The 16,891-nt window shown below is 31.4% G+C and overlaps 1 protein-coding gene across 3 annotated transcripts in view; it reads right to left on the reverse strand.

The window, feature by feature from the left end:
* Rgl (Ral guanine nucleotide dissociation stimulator-like) overlaps positions 1-16,891 on the reverse strand; it is a 150,831-nt gene that overhangs the window by 49,813 nt on the left and 84,127 nt on the right. For 2 of the 3 annotated variants that reach the window (XM_085956035.1, XM_085956034.1), the window contains one exon: positions 4,398-4,502. In XM_085956035.1, the coding sequence (XP_085812161.1) occupies positions 4,398-4,502 (105 nt within the window). The remainder of the gene's footprint in view (positions 1-4,397; positions 4,503-16,891) is intronic. The other variant, XM_085956036.1, reaches the window with a different exon arrangement.

The following is a 16,891-nucleotide window of genomic DNA, read 5'->3' on the forward strand; positions in this document are numbered from 1 at the left end:
ATCAGCTTGCAAGTGAAGGTAGGTATTCGTTTTGGTTCCTACACGTTAAATGTCAATAATTAAGATAGGTATAGATTAATTTACAAAAAGTTACTGTCGTCCGTGGATACTCGTGGAAAACAGCAAACTTTTTTATTCTGGTATATGATATCATTTTTCGGTAATTGTGCCGCAGAGGTGGCCATGAGCTTATATATATATTAGGCAATTATAATAAATACCTTTTTCTGTCCGCGCATCGGCTTTTCGATCCAATAATCGTTAATTGAAGATTTGAAATTTTCATACATTTTGATGCACCATTATCACATACTAAGATTATATGAGGTAATATTAAGTTGGGGTAGGTTAGATTGTGTTAGGTTTGGTTTGGTCTAAAAAGAAAGTTGTAAAATCTCACGGCTCCTCCACCTCTGCGGCACATTTACCCATTTTTTCAAACATAATTAACCTTGATCATGTACACATTTTTTAATTTACTTAAAAAATTATAAGCATACAACACACGAAAGCCACAAAATGTAATTGGCTAGAAGCGTAAAGCGTCGGTACATTAAACATTTAATGTACGTATAACATGGAGAAAAGTGACGAAGACTTCTAATATTTTGTAGTTTTATATAAAGAAATGCGAACATAATCAAGTTTTACTTTTCCGGGGCATAATCAGTTTTCCATTACATCTGCTATCACTCAACCATACCGGGTTCGTCTATAATGCAACTGTCAGTGGTAAACTGCGTTGCCGGGTAAATAATGGCGGCTAGACGTGTTTGAAATAAATTCAGCAAACAATTTTATTGTAATGTCACTCGTTTTGAAAAAATCAATTCAAAACGAAACTACTTATAACTGGATTTTTCAGCAGCCGCAAAACACTTGAAATATTTTCCTCAAACTGCAGAGACGATTTATATTATTATCTACGTGTATAAAACAGTGTGCACATTATTGATAGGTACCTACATAGTCCAGTGGCGAAGGGTGGAGGTAAGCTGTTAAGATCCGCCATAAATAGTGCACACTAAACTTTGTCAGTCATCCGTATTTGTTTTCATTGAAATAAGACTATAATTTACAGAGGGTGTTAGTTAGTTTTTGAAATACAATTAAACCCTGCGAAAGCCAAGCCATAATAGATAATAGTGAAAAAATACTCGTATATCTATAAAGTATCTAAAATTATGCAATTAAATTATACATAACTTTGAATATTTTATGGATAGAGTAATATTTTTTATCGATTATAGTTTGGTTTAGGCAGGCCTTAATGAATTAAAAAAATTAACCAACAATATGTGTAATATGTATTCTTAATACAAGAAAAACAAATAGGTATGAATGAAAAAGTGTGCACAATTTTGTCGTATCGCCCAAAATATACCAAAACTATTATGGTTTGGTTTAGGCAGGGTTTAATTGGTTTTTAAAAACTAACCAATACCATCTATAAATTGTAGTCTTAGCTCAAAAAAAAAACATATACGTTTGACTGATAAAGTATAGTATGCAATATTTATGGCGGATCTTAACAGCCTACCTCCACCCTTCGCCACTGCTACATACAATGTTGTTTTACGCCATAGTCCATAATATTATAAAACTTCTTATCTCTAAATAAACCCAATCGAATGCATAATATCTACCAATAACTGAAAGATTTTCACCCTTATAAGCTAGGAATTTTCTTAGTTTCGTACTGTGATGTCATCGATTATTGTGTTTTTGCTATCGTGATAAAAAAAAATATGGACAGTCCTATAGATACATCTAGACGCCACCCGTTGCATTGCTAAATGAAGTTGCGTGCCGTGCGTTTGGTTTGTGGGCGAGCGAACGCATTCGTATTCAAATGTTCGAGACCATAGACCACTTCGCTAGTGCTCGCACTAAACGCTCAGAATTAAAATATATTTTTCTATTTTTTTACGTTATATAGTATTTTAAGCGGTCAAAATGCAACCATTAGGCAAAAATATCAATAATTTAAGTTATTTTAAAGAAACACGGTCATTTGATATTAAAATATATCTAATATACTTACAAATAAATTATCACGAACATGTATCAACTTACCTATGAAACGTAATACCATCTTCTTGCTTATCAGTACGGCTACCACATTTTAATACAACACACAGAACCATCTTTTCTAACTAAACATATTTAACACTGACTTTATGTTTAACACAAAAAAATAGCAAATTTAGCAACACGGTTATCGACGCTTAGTTAAGCAATAAGGTAAGATTTGGCGGCTACACCGTAGCAAACCATCTCCCACATCTGTAAACCTTTTATCTCACTCTAGCGCGTGTCGCAGAGATTATAAGGGTGCCGAATGCTTTCTCACTCGCACTTATGCATCATTTTTGTTCAGGCCTTAGTTGGATGCTAGATCTCATGTTCTAAGAACGACTTCTATGTCATTTTCAGCTGATCAACTGCATGCAACCATTCACACCACGAGGTGGATACATCCCCGGATGATGTCTGCCGCATATTTTGTATGCTCGGAACCTACTCCTGTGGCAAAAGTTCATAATATTCTGGCTGGATCAATCCCTACCCTATAAATCGGTAACCGTTGTAGATACAATAAAACATATTCTTATTAAAAATGTGTAGTGCATATTTTTAACCGTTAAGGATAAACGTGCTCAGCGTGGGTCAAAATGGAGCTTTTATTCCACTTTCAAAGCATGATCCTGGACAATCCTTAAACGTTGTAGATAATCTATTTATATAATTTTCAAAAAAATTTCTTACCTTTACCTAACCGAAAAAAATTTAAACGGTACATGTTCAAAAACGCGCGTTAACATCATTTTACTCCCTACTTCAATTATAGTTTGTCAATTTATGGCTACGGCCGTATGTTGTAGCTTAACCACTGGGTAATACCAAAAGAAATGGCGTATTTCAAAAAAACACTACCTTATTCTTAGGTCAATAATTATTTTAAAACAATCATTGTTGTTTATCACACTTGAATGGTAAAATACGTAGCTTATAATTAGTATCTTTAGAATTATCTTCAAATGTGTTAATCTTGCCCATTTTTTGAATAATAAAATGCCCAATTCTTGTCAAATTTGGGATCACAGAGATTATCAATATAATTTTTTATCGTAAATTTTTCACTACAATAATGTCGACATAAATTATAGTAATGGTTTTATAAATGCGTTTAAAAATTAATAAATGTAAAAAATCTTAACACCACTGCACATGCATGTACTGAAATATGATTATATTCTAAAACATTAGAGCGAGAGGTTTAAAAGAATACTATTTTATGTAATAAAAATACTTTATGCAGTCATCAAATGTTTAAAATAAATATAAAGGATAATAAGGCTTCAAAATTATATAAATAGATTATCTACAACGTTTAAGGATTGTCCAGGATCATGCTTTGAAAATAGAATAAAAGCTCCATTTTGACCTACGCTGAGCATGTCCCCCCTTAATGATACATGGCTGAAAAACTAAAAATCGCTCGCCATTTTTTCCTAGATGGCGGCATTTACGAGTATCGATGCTTGTTGTTATTGCCACATAGAATACTAACAGTCCCTCTTTTAGAGGAATTATTTCCAGGTAAGGGGTTATTTCCCCCAAAACGAATAATTCAACAATTTTTATTATCACGCCATTTTCGATGAGAGAGGCTGTCCGACATCATGTATGAGTGTTGATTTTTTGTGTTATTACTGGGTACTAGCACTCTGCACATAAAAATAATCTCCTTTAGGGGAATAATTTCCAGGTAAGTGGTTATTTTCCCTTTATATGATTTATTCAATATTTTTTTTATTATCACTCAATATAATTCTAGTTATTGGTGTTTTTCGCATGTTGTACTGTTATTCTATGTGGTAGAGGCCATCCATATACTAAAATTGTACGTGGTTTTGAACCGTGTGCCATACTAAACTTATGATTTCTTTTCATGGAAATAATTTTTCACTAATTAAGTATATACGTTATATACGGTATTTAAACAGTTGTGCTCATACGCTTATATACTTAGGTAGTGAAATTTTATTTCCATGAACAGAAACCATAAGTATAGCACAGCACACGGTTTCGTCCGCCTCAGAGGGACATTTTCAAGATCAGTTGAAAATGTCCCTGTGAGGCGGACAAAACCGGTCCTAATCTATTGATTAAAAGTGGAATAAGTACTACAAAAAAAATGCGTTTTATTAAATTAAAACAACAATACAATGCAGTTCCACCATGAATTGACAGTTAACAAAATAAAAGAAGAAAGTTCTGGAGTTTTAGAAATATTCGTTAGATATTAAATGAATTATTTAATTCCTCGTTTGAATTTAAATTACGCAGAGTTGATCAAAAAAAATACTAAAAATAGTTAATAATGTACTTACACTGGATGCGCTCTTGGTAGGGCGGTGGTAGCGCACTTTCTTGAGGTAGACGGTGTAAATGGCTCCATCAGCACGCTCCTCGCCCCACAATCGCCAAGTGGGCTGCTGAAACAAAGTGAAAACATATATTATTTTCAGAACTCGAACAATTTGATTTTCACATAAAACGTATCTCTTTCATCAGACAATTTTTTGAGAGCTATCTACTAATTTAGAGAAAGAAATCACTCATGCATTGTAGGATAAAAACGAAAAGAAACTACGTACTTTCATTTCTTACACGAAGTAGAAGTAGACCGTTAAATATATAAATAAACATATGTATCTCAAAAAAAATATTAATACTCTGATGTGTTTAAGAATCAAGACCATCAGAAGTTTACATTTATATTTTTAACGTTAGACTCAATTATTACACCATTCGTAAAAAACGTACGACTTTTAAATAAATACCAACCCACTGAAATAAACATGATAAAAATCTTCTGCTTTTCATGTTATTTTGAAATATAAAGCCATCTCCAGACTCGGTTTCATAACAACGTTTTCTTTGATCTCACAAATTCTTTAGATAAATTCTTGTTCATTTTCACATGTTAACCAAGCTCTAAGTAATGAAAACTTTGCAGTTTTTTTAGAAAAGCATTAACCGAATTAAAATAGTTGAGATATACGCCGGAGGTAATAATATTAAAGATTACGAAAAATATACTATTTCTCGGCTATATCTGACAGGAAATATTAAAAGTCAATAAAAAATAAATATCATGTACTGGTTGCCTTTTTCTCTGAATATATTTCGTTGCCTTTTCTTTGTTTTCTTATAAGACATAATAATATGTACATAGATATACATGTATATTATCACCATTTAAGTAAATTCATCGTGGTGTTATTCGACGAAAATAAAGAATATAGATAGCATAGATTCGTAGCTGGTACGGTCCGACAATAACAATAAAACGGTTATTGACGTTACTTATTATTATATTGTACGTTACTGGAATGTGGTGTTATTATAAAATGTTTTATCAATGATAGATGATAGCATTTTAAATACATAACGTATCTGTTCTGGCAGAACACACTAACTGGAGAATACTAGTTTTGAGTAATTTGACTTTGAAGTTGTTAAAATGTTTGAAATAATGGTCTATCATGTGAGTTTATTAAGTAATCGTAAAAAGGATGACTTTAAAATAAAGACTCTTTATTTATTAAGAAGGTTTCCAGGCGGTAAAATTTGAAATAAGGTAACAAGATTTTGGTACGAGTCATTTTTTTTCATTTTTATTTAGATAATTAATTGGTTTACAAAACTATCTAAGCGTGAGCATCGGGTATTCAGAGAGTGTGCAGAAATAACTTGTCAGTTGGTTGGGCAATAATTGTGTTCAACCAAATTGCTTAGAATATCGATATATTCCACTTGCGTGACATGAGTTTAGGCAGGCCTTTATAAATCCTAAATAAACTATATGTTTAACTCAATCAGTATACTTCATTGTACTTCTATACTATATATAACCATTGTGTATATATTTTACTTACGAACTTTATAGGGGTATTAATATTTTTTTATATATTATATAAATGTAGGTACCTATTACCTTATTGTGACTAGCAAAAATTCAATAAATAATATCTCAGATATTTAATTTCTAAATCAATCAAATGATTTTTTTTTTAATCATAGATAGTTCATAATTATTCAAATATGGTGGTAGACACACAACTGCCATTTTCATTTTTCCGATATTTTGATGCAAATTTTTGATATTACGTAAGTACTTTGACATTTCTATAAAAACCCTTCAAATTATACAGAAAATCGTTAAAATTTTATGGTACATACTATAAAATGGTACTTACAACTCTGTACTAGAGCTAATAATCTATTATTGTATTCTGTACAAAAGTGCTTTAGAGAAAATATCATCAGTGTTGCGATTTTTCATATTTTTTAGATTCGCCACTACAACAGAGGAGACTGGAGGACTGGAGGCGTAGTTAAAACAAATTTGCACTACGTACAAACAACTAACGTAATCATGACAATGAAAAGCAATTTAGCTTGAAGTACCTAATTTATTATTTTCCACTAAAACAAGTGAACAATAGTCCCACGGAATACAGAATGCATTTAGAGTCCATAAGAACATTCTACATACATTAGTATACAAAATCTGCTTCGTGTCGAGTTAATGGATTTAGTAGTCACTTTAAAGTGATGTCAGAGAATAATAGTCATTATTGAGAACCCATTTTAAAAACTACGAAGGTAAAAAAACAGTCACTAATGTATGCAATCATTACAATAGGTATAGGTACCTTCTTATACGAATGTCAAAAAAAGTATTGATACATTTTGATTGATATATCGATACAATACCGATAGCAAAAAGACGTCTTCCTGTAGCACACCTCAATTAAAATTCAAGAATTATACCCCGTTTACACTGCATGGATTTACTGCTAACAGTACATGTTATCGCGGTCATAACAAAAAAAAATATTAAACACGTATTAAAACACGTATTATCGTGAAAATCAATAAAGTTTAGAATCTTCTGAATCTTCACGCGACAATTGGACAGCGCAGTAGAACGACAATTGGGAACTTAACCGATTTTCACGACCTGTCAAATAGTACCAAATAATGATAACATCGCGTCTCGCTCTCTTGAAACTCTTGAAAAATGAGATCGGCGAGACAGTCAGCACCTTTACGTGTAAACAGTTATTATCGCGATAGTTGAATCTACACACCCATTGGTGAAAGTAAATCCATGCACGCATACAGGCGCTATAATGCTACATTTTCTATTCTTCTTTCTTATAAATAGGTAAGATGATGCTGTGACAATTGCGTATCATTAATCAGCCATGGAAAATGACGTTACGGAACCGTTACTCAGTCGTCACTACTGAGTAGGTACCTAACCAGTGGCGAAGACTCCTTACTAGGCGATTATTTAAAACATACCTTTGTTGCAACGCAAACGTTCATAAATTACCATATTATAATTAATCAACTAAAACTCAGTAGGTACGGTTCACGGGTTTCACTAATCACCCATCAAACATCAATCCTACAATTTTAAAAAAAGTTTTTCTATGCCGTAGATATAGTTAAGTATATCTATTTAATTTTAAATGTTTTAATATTAAAATTGAAATTGAAATTTTATCTCTTATGGTTTTTTGTTTAGGATTAAATTAAATTTTAAAAACTAACTTCACCATCTATGTTAATAGTGATATCATAATATTATCATCCTTTTAATCCCTAGTACCTACCAATGCACTATGACATATATAAGCAAAATACATTCAAAAATCAATTCGCCACTAATACCAACATGAAGGTATTATTATTATGTATTGAATTTGTTTTCGGGCATGTTACCTACTTAATTCTGGCGACCAGTACTTACTATATAACCAACGACATTAATATATATAATAACTTAAATACCTATATAAATACATAGTTTTGATTTATGAAAGTGAGTGCATTTCACACTGCAGATTCGTGCGTACTGTCAAAAACCCTAAGTACTTCAACACAATTTTAGACTCAACCAATCAATAAATTTTATAAATAAGTAAATGGGCCACCAATAAGAACAAACATAACATTTTTTTCTATGGCTACCACTTGAAGTAAACTACAAACGTTAGAATCGACATCAAGGTGTCGTCTGCTTTATTTCTAGTGCAAACTCTATTACGTATACTAGTATTAGTTTGTGGACGTAGATGACGCTTCGATGGAAATTTTAACAAAACTGTAATGGAATTAATTTTGATATTCAAACCATTCTCCTCCGCACTAAATTGAGTTTGATAAAACTTCTTGTCCGTGACCGACAGTTCTAAAATGTCAACTTTCCTTCTAAATAACGTAAAAAATATATCTAATACGAGAACGTGCACCGTAATTGCTAATCTACGATTTCGTTTTCACGTCTTGATGAATAAGCAATTGGTGCTTATTTTTTTACATGTTTAGTTTTTGCTGTTGCGTTTTTTTAAATTTCCCATTATGTAAGTGTTAACTTCACGCCTGATAAAAATTGTGGAATCTTTTTTAGATCGTTGTGTATTATTATATAGTATAGCAATTATAATGAATGTAATATTATTAAAATTACATGTCATTAATCAAGGCAATGGTTAAACACTATAGTTGATAGCATTATAAAAACAGCAACTCGGTTCCACTCATCAATTAAATCTTAGAAAAGGGTGATAAAGACGACGCTGGTATTAGCGCAATAATCCGTCAAATAATTTATTATAATTTATATTTTTGATAAGGTTAACAACCTGTGTGTACTCAGCTTTAGATTTACAAAAACAGTAAGCCAATAATATGACATGTGAATGTGCGTAGATAGGTACCTACATACCAAAATGATTTTAATATAAATCAAATATATAAATATGTCCTCCAATCAGACTTATCGTAGTATGTATAAATGCTTTTACATCTTAGAAGAGCCTATTCTTTTTATTGTGAAAACGCCGAAGATTGATTTTTATTTTCTATAAAAATCTTTTTTAAAATAGTACATTAAAACTATGAATTATTCACAACTTTCGTCTATCTACACGTTCGAGAGAACTTATCAAACTATATTTCGATGATAAAAGCAATCATAAAAAATAAGTACTTAAAACTATACTTAACACGTTCAAACAACGCACTTTTTAAAAATGTTTTTTTAACAAGTATATTATGCTTATCTTCGAATTTAAAAAAAAATTATAAGTACAATATTGATTTTGGAACTTTGGAAGGTAAAATTATTATTTAGTAGTTATAATTCATTGCATATTTCGAAATTCCATCACAAGAAAACCTTGGTAGCACTGCAATCTCACTTACAGTCCTACAAACTTATTTAAAGAACGGTCAAAAATGGAACTACGAACTACCATATGGACGCCATTTTGAAAACGTCATTCGAATGTCTGATTCTGTCCAGTTGCGAGTCTTGATTGGGTAGTTTTCGACAGTGGCTCCCCCATCCGTTCTATAGATAAGATTGTAGGTATGTAAATAGATTATTAATAATTTGGAAAAAAATCGATGCTCGAAAAATAGTTTGGTGTTTGTAATCGATAAGTATAGATTTGATTTATGAAAAATAATCTCGAAGTATTTCGACTTCCGCCGTTTCACGCCAGGATTGCAATAACTAATTAAACAGACTCTTAACATATCAGACTGAATTTTGCAAAAGTTTGCACACACTGCAAAGGCAACTTGAATTAATTTTGTAAAGATAAGTTAAATTAGTTTAGTTTGATAAAATAATTTCAAGTTACATAAGAAGTTAAAGTAGGTATATAACAGACAGATATTGAAAATCCCACCCTGATTCTAGAGGGAATATAACACCGAAGTGTAAGCGATGGTGCCCACAGAACGCGTCGAGGGGGCGAAGTCGGCGTATTCATAACCATAATCACACGTCTCTCGCCGCGCATTACCCTTCACCTATGTAATAAGCGGCCCAAGCAGCACAAAACAATTATTTTTACAGCGTCTCTCATAACAAAGCAATAAAAATATTATATTATTTCGGGGCTTGTAATAAATATTTACGACGACATTATTCAACCAGCGAAATATAATGACACGGAATAAAATAAAACAATGGGTTCTCTGTTATTAAATAATTGCTTTTGGCCCGTCGATCGACGACGCCTCAAGCAGCGTAATTTTGGTAGCCGTGTTCAATGAATGGACTTCTTTGTATTTTCATTAAATCGTATCGCCGAGAAGCGAAAAACGGTGACTCATGCGGCAGGCGGCGCGCAAGGCATCGTTAAGTCCAGTGGGCGCTGGCGTATTTGATTACGTTGTATTTTTGATGATTTACGCGCCACTTGTAGAAATTTTGCGCGAGCGCCGCACTCGCTGCGTCAATGGGCTTTATGCCTAAGGAAACTTTTATTACTACTATAGATGTCGTTTTTCATCGATCACTCTCTCTCGTAATTGACACTATATGAATCCAATATACCTATGAAAACCGGTTGAAATGGCTGGACTGCGTCACGGGGGATCAAAGTATGCTCAGCCAAAGCAACTGGAAAGCATCAGTGATGGATCGTTCAGAATGGAAAAAGTTTTTAGATACAACTAAGCACCTCCAAGGTCTGTGTTGTAATACCAGAAATAATGATGATTATACCAGACATAATATCAGTCAGCTGAAAGATATTTTCTTATTTGACTATGTTGAAGAGGATTGGTACAGGATGAAAAAGCCGGATAACTGGATAAGATTGACTAAGACACCAGTGGACGACTTTTGATTTTTCAGATGTCTAGTTTACTTTAGATCAAGGTCCGAAACAATTATGGAGTTTGCTACTAACAAAATTGAGTTACTTAAACTTATTATTAAAAAATGTGATCAAATACCAAAAAAAAATTGGACTATAAATAGAAGGAACATTATCTTATGTTATTTCTGTTATGACATTTGAAAATGTTTAACAAATTAAGCAACGTTACGTTGGTAAACTACACAAATATTAACATTGATCAATTTCCATTCCGATTTTCTTAATCACCCAATAGGTGCCATTTTTATGTTCATTGTGATTACTTACTACTAAATGAAAGTATAATGCGAAGTCAGTGTAACTAACTTAATCATTGTACCAGGGGTCCATTTTTTGCTTTAACTTCATACATTTAGTCTACATCTCGACAGAAAAGGATTTTTTTCAACATATTTATCATATAACCAGAACTAGGGAATCCAATCCCGAGCCAAAGTTCTGATCCCGGGTTTTCGGGATTACAATTTGACAATCCCGGAATTGGCATTTTTTTCCATTGTTAATATAAACTTTTTATATTTACAAATAACATTGATAAAATCGGTCAAAAATAAATCTAGTATAATTTATACTATGTAAGACACTTATTGTTAATATTGTATACGTTCAATCTTGGAAATACATAAGTTTAATGGAGGAAATAATATTGTAATATAAATAATAATGTGAATTTAATATGAGATTGCTGTTTCTGATAGTAAAGACTTAATGAATGGGTTAGCGAGATTTAAAATAGTAAGGCAAATCATGGTGTACTTATGGCCTTTCCGCTTCATAAATTTAATTAGTCAGCCAAATATGAAACTGCCGTAAAACGTATGAGATCATGGTGGAATTACTTTGTTAATAGTGCTATGCTTTCTTTTTCCAATCTTTCTCATTTTTATTAATTTATGTGAAAAAATAAAATGAATCGGCAACTCACACATGGGTATAAATCAAACTTCATTCAAACTCAGTTTATTTCTAATGTAGTTATTTGTTATTAAAAGTATTTTTTTCTGTTATATTTTCGTTTTTATTTTCCTTAAAAAATGATAAAAAATCAATCCCGAAAGTTTCGGGATTATGTTTATCAATCCCGGGATTCATAGGCATCGAAAATAGCTCGAGACCCCCTACCCAGAACTGAGATATCTCCAATGGACCGTGAGTCTTATAATAATGTCTTCAATCTACCTTGATACAAAATTTAATGTGCGTACTTCCCAAAAATTTACATCTTGTTTGTATTATTAAAACAGTAAAACTCAATTAAGATAGTAAAAGCTCCGTCAACATTTTATAATGTCTCCATTATCGGCAATCGTGACTGTCTCAAACGAGTGCTTCACATAATAGTTGCCATCTGCGAAATTATTTTCTTTTTGATAAATCATTGTTTATGAAGTCATTGCGAACGAATAGCGATCGGGGATCGATTATTGCCATTGTGAAATTTCTTTCCGTGAGGTGTCCGGTGCGTTTTTTTTTTGCAAAATAATATTGACCGGCACGTTTCAGAATTTCAACGAAATGCTCGCGCAAACGAGAGAATAATATTTTTTATTTATGAAAGTGATCAGGGAAACAGTTGGTATCCATTTGCTATCAAATTTCATTGTCTATGTTTTTAAAAAAATGTTTATATAGGTAGGACAACAGGAGATATTTTTTTTCATTTTGACTGACACCCATTATGATATTGTGCAATGTAAGCAGTTTTATGTGAATATAAGTATATGGATTATTTAACACTGAAAAAACATGCAATTCAATATCCGTGTAACCCGTTATTATATTGATTCACATTATTGTATCACAAATTTATTGTTAATTCCTATGGTAAAACTACGTCGTAGGTCAATCATTATTATAAAACAATCATTATTCGTATGATGTTTTATCACATTTGAATGGTCAAAGACATAGCTTATAATCAGTATCTTAAGAAGTATCTTCAGATGTGGTAATCTTGCCCATTTTTTGAATAATAAAATGCCTAATTCTTGTCAAATTTGGGATCACAGAGATTATAAATATAATTCTTTATCGTAAATATTTCACTATAAAAATGTCAACATAAATTTTACTAATGGTTTTATAAATGCGTTTATAAATCTAAAAAATCTTAACACCACTGCACATGGATGTACTGAAATATGACTATATTCTAAAACATTAGATCGAGAGGTTTAAAAGAATACTATTTTATGTAATAAAAATACTTTATGCATCATCAAATGTTTAAAATAAATATAAAGGATAATAAGGCTTCAAAATTATATAAATAAGATTATCTAAAACGTTTAAGGAATGTTCAGGCTAATGCTTTGAAAATACCATAAAATCTCCATTTTGACCTACGTTGGGCATGTAGGCCGTTATAAAGTACTTTTTTCAAAAGAAGCAACTTTTAAATTTGCCTCTTAAATGCAAATCTTATTATTTTCTCTATTTAGTAATTTGATATTTTTAATCATGATGAATTTAGTTATTTATATCAAGGCATTTTTCTAGTAGGTATTTCAATTCGATTCATTCACAGTTTAAAAGTTACAGACTATTTACGTACTATTTATTACCATAAGGTAAAGCGAAAAAATGATTTAATGATTTTTGAAATTAATTTTAAATGTTATTTGCGACAAAAACCGACTTAGCTGGATTGGATACAGAATTATTATTCATCATGTCAGTATGATACAAAATAACAAGTTACCGACCTATCAAATACATAGATTGTTCTAGATAACATTTAATGACAAACTTTATGATTTACTGTTTCATATTAAATCGCTAAATAAATTGATATTAAAGTACACAACTGCATGCTGTCACGAAAAGATACGACTGGATTCTGGAAGAGAATAGTTAATGAATCTGGGATCTACTCAAATGGATCGATATGTATACCATTGAAATGTACTTAAAAGTCACTTTAAATAATTTCGTTTTGCAATATTCTGGTATTGTGGAAGTTTATTCCCTCCAAATATATTTTGATTATATCATTATGCAGTATCATTTATTTAGAGTAAACGAATTTCTAACCGCGCGGGGTAATATCCGCTGAATTGTTATTGTGACAAAAAGGTAAAAAGCAACATCCACACTACCATAATAATAATATGCAGATAGATGTCAAAATCCAAATCGGTATCGGATGACAGATATAAAAGTGTCTATAATCTAAAACAGTTGCCAATATGTTAATTCGTACTGGAAATTGTAAAATTAACATCATCTTTTGCGCCATACAATCATTAAGTAGGCAGATACAGTCGATTATAACTTATAATTTGGCTGTTTTAAATCTTGTTAATGCAGAGTGAAATTAAAATAATACTTAATGCATTATGGAATACAATAAACAGTCGTTGAGTCACAAAATCGGCTCCGGCGACTTTTTCTACTTAGGAAAAACGAAAAATGGTTTCACTTCATACCGGTGCATAAATATTTATATAATTTTATTTTATGATCATAGTTACTGACAAGACGGCGAAGACATACATTCCAATTCACAAAGAAATGTCATGTAAGTTATAATAAAGGAAATTTTAAAAATGTTAGAACTGCTTTTGCAAAATGTCCTGTGTATATGTTACGCCGAATGTGCGAAATTGAATATTACATGAAATGGGCAAAATTTTGCCTAAATCATGAAAAATGCAAGCCCGTTGCCTTATTCATGAATTAGACAAAATATCTGAAGAGTGCGTGAATTCGGCAGTAATTTTTCTGCCTAGTTCATGTATTGGACAAATTAGATAATAGCGCTACGGTGGTATTTTTTGCAACTAAACTAAATGTATCAAATAATGCTCATACATTGGTCAAAATGTACATATTATTATATTATCTATGGTCAAAATAGATGATCGCGCTCCGGTGGTGTTTTTTGCAACTAATCAAACTAAACAAATGTCATTGATTATAATATAAAAATATACCAATCAATAACTACAATGACGTTCATATCCATTTACTATGCGCAAAAAAAATCTAGAACTATAATATGATAACGGAAGAATTTTATTGAAAAGTATTTACGCGATTTGATTCGTGCTTGGGTATCAAACGTGCAATGGTCGATTGAATGTTTGTGATAGTTTGTTGACACTTGATAGCTAACCTCAAAATGGACATTCAGTTGAATAATTTAATTCAGAATTACAAAACCTAACCTAACCTAATAATAATAATATTATATTATGTCCAATTATAACTAATAAAACCATCCGTATTAAATTTACTTTTTCTTCTGTCATGTTGACAGTTCAAGAATTCCATACCCTGGCGAATTCATGTACTCAGCAGAAAATTTACCTAATTCATGAATAAGGCAACAGGCTTGACTATTACATGAATTAGCCAAAATTTTGCCCATTTTATGTAATAGTCAATTTCGCACATTCGGTGTAACATATTATATAGATACTTATGTCGGTTTTGTTCACTTGTAATAACACATTCGCTATAGTATGATTACTTCATTCTGTCGCTTCTTTCCGTCATTGTCAGATTTCAAGGGATAATTACATATAATTTTCAAAAAATATTTAATGTTCCTACAGATTACTCAGTCTTTCTTCATTAGTGTGTCGTGTGTGACTTCGGCCGCACAAAAAACAATGATTCTTACAGTGAAACAGTGTCACTATTTCCTGTAAATAGTAATTTGTCATTTACCCCAGGCCTCATCAACTAATTTCATTATAAAGTGTCTACGTGATATTTTAAATAAGGCCTTCTCTACAGTGCATACTTTTATAAATGTTTCGTTAAATTCATTACTGCCAAAAGTTGTTAAGTCTCGAAATCACGTTATGGAGTAATTTCAATTTCATAATTTGACATGCCCTATAAGATCAGATATAATGTTAATATCTTAGTGCTTTATTTTTTTTCTAGTATACATGACGTATTTTTAATATAGAAACACATAATCCGTTGTTAGCTCGAAATACCTAAAAAAAATACCAACTTTTGTTAGCAACCACACGATTTATAACGTTACTAGTATAATAATACAGAACGAAAAATTGAATCACTTGGCAGACGAATACCAAAGCTCGCTATATTCAGGTCGTGGCAAGAAACTATGAATTTCGATCGTAATACTAGTAATTGCTTACACAATATGGTAAACTGCTTGTAGAAAATGATGATAGTTTCGTTAATTATGTTAATATGAACGAAATATGCAATCAAAAATCTCCATGCACTGCGAAAAAATTAACACGTTTAATAAAAATAAAAAATAGCACTATCATCAGAACTCGCCGACTACTTAGTGCCGCGGCCTGACTATAGACAGCCTTGGATAAATACTATAATACTTATCGTATAACGTTTAAAAAAATATTTGTTTATCGACTCTATAAAGTGGATTGGTCACGGAAACAGTCTATGTGTAAACGATTAGATAACAATGATTGCACTACTAATTATTAAACAAAATAATTTTGTAATATTTAACCACGGTGTTAAGTACATAATACTGTAAAGTATTAGTATATATTAGTAACTTTACATATTCTATAGTCCTGTTTAATATTCACCTGTGGGTATAATTGTAAATGAGTCGTAAAGAGTCAACACTAAACGTGTGCCTTGACTTTAAATGCTAAACTTAAAACATTACAATTCGCAAAAGAATAGTGCGAAACGTTTTATCATTCCATCCGTTTATAATGAGATTACATCGTGACAAATTAAGTACTACGTTTTAAAACGTTATGAAATAATTGGTCTGTCATCGTAACTTATAAGTGCATTAAGACAACTAACGCCGCACTTTGAATGAATAAGAAAATTTCAGAAGTTTTATATTTTACTTTTTTATAACATCAGTAAAATAATACAACGTGCATAAAACAGATATTTTACTAAAAAAAAGTGTTGCCCGAACACATTAAAAAAATCAGTGGCCTCATTAGTCAAGTTTATTATCCAATAGACCGCTAGGACATATTCCCGCCGTGCGATAGATTCGTTCATATAGTGAGCCAGACAGTAGAAATGTTTGTTGATAGAGTTGTGTATAATAAGTCATTGATATTCTTTACTTTTGAAATGTTTTTGGGTGAATTAAATATATTTTTCTTTATAAGGTAAACTTTAAACAATCGCATAGGATGGAT

The sequence above is a fragment of the Rhyacophila brunnea genome, unplaced genomic scaffold, assembly GCF_057557595.1.
Source record: "Rhyacophila brunnea isolate RB1 unplaced genomic scaffold, BYU_Rbru_1.0 scaffold_5, whole genome shotgun sequence".
In the NCBI taxonomy this organism is placed as follows: Eukaryota; Metazoa; Arthropoda; class Insecta; order Trichoptera; family Rhyacophilidae; genus Rhyacophila; species Rhyacophila brunnea.